General features: G+C 41.4%; 1 protein-coding gene across 1 annotated transcript in view; it reads right to left on the bottom strand.

The window, feature by feature from the left end:
- Window positions 1-329: 329 nt before the first annotated feature.
- Window positions 330-1,010, bottom strand: part of LOC117940893 (tau-tubulin kinase 1-like) — a 3,310-nt gene continuing 2,629 nt past the window's right edge. The window contains exon 4 of the mRNA XM_034866016.1: window positions 330-497. Coding sequence (XP_034721907.1) covers window positions 330-497 — 168 coding nt within the window. The remainder of the gene's footprint in view (window positions 498-1,010) is intronic.

Raw genomic sequence — 1,010 nt, 5'->3', positions numbered from 1 at the left:
GGACGCTCTACAACGTCCCTGTTAGTGATGGCGTTACATAGTCTGTCCACCAGAGGACGCTCTACAACGTCCCTGTTTACAACACTGATTATTTTTAAGTTTTATATCTAAAGTTTGTATTTTTCTACATTTTATTTATCAGAACTTTATTATATTTTGATGTTCTCTTGTGAGTATAAAACAAATTATTATCAAGTATTATCAAATTATTATCATATTATTTTAGGGTTAAGAAATGCAAACCACACAGTGTGTTTTCCTCTCCTTTCCCAGAATGCATCTGTGGTGGAGGCAGACATGCAATGTCAAACTAACTAATGGCGGGGTCGTTAAGGGAGACCTGGGTCCCGCCGTACCGGTTTGATGTCCCGGTGCAGGAAGCCCACCGAGTGGATGGCCTCGATGGACTCCAGGATCTGCTTCCCAAGCCGCAGGGTGGTGCTCATGGTGAATGTCCCTCTGGGCTGGCTCCGCCGCAGGTCTGCCAGGTTCCGCCCCTGCAGCAACACGGACAGGAACCCCAGGAACTCAACAACAATAACAATATAATCATAATAACAATATAATCATAATAATATGTTAGATATAGCACCTTTTACAGACAGGGCCCTATTGTAACAATCTGAGCGCCTGGTGAGTTCAGGGCGCGTATGAATCCACTGTTGCTGGTTTGACTTAAGAAAAAAGGTGCGTGCGCCGGGCGCAGGGTCCTAAAGAGTTGGACTTAGTGACTTCATTAATTCATAAAAATGTATAATCATACTCTGTGCCTAAGCCAAGTTGCATTTAACTTATTCTCTGTTAAAATAACAATGAAGTTCTGCGTTACTGACTTTAGAGACTTTTGTTGCTGCTTCAAGATAGCAATACACCAAGAATGCACCTGAACACAATATATTTCCCAACAAATAATAACACATTTGAATACCACTAAATTTTCCCTGCATTCAATGCAATTTGGTTTTAGAACTCAACACTCCACGGAAACTGCTAACTGTTTTTTCATAGAA

The sequence above is a fragment of the Etheostoma cragini genome, unplaced genomic scaffold (assembly GCF_013103735.1).
Source record: "Etheostoma cragini isolate CJK2018 unplaced genomic scaffold, CSU_Ecrag_1.0 ScbMSFa_367, whole genome shotgun sequence".
Classification (NCBI taxonomy): domain Eukaryota; kingdom Metazoa; phylum Chordata; class Actinopteri; order Perciformes; family Percidae; genus Etheostoma; species Etheostoma cragini.
This window is presented reverse-complemented; position numbering and strand designations above follow the sequence as displayed.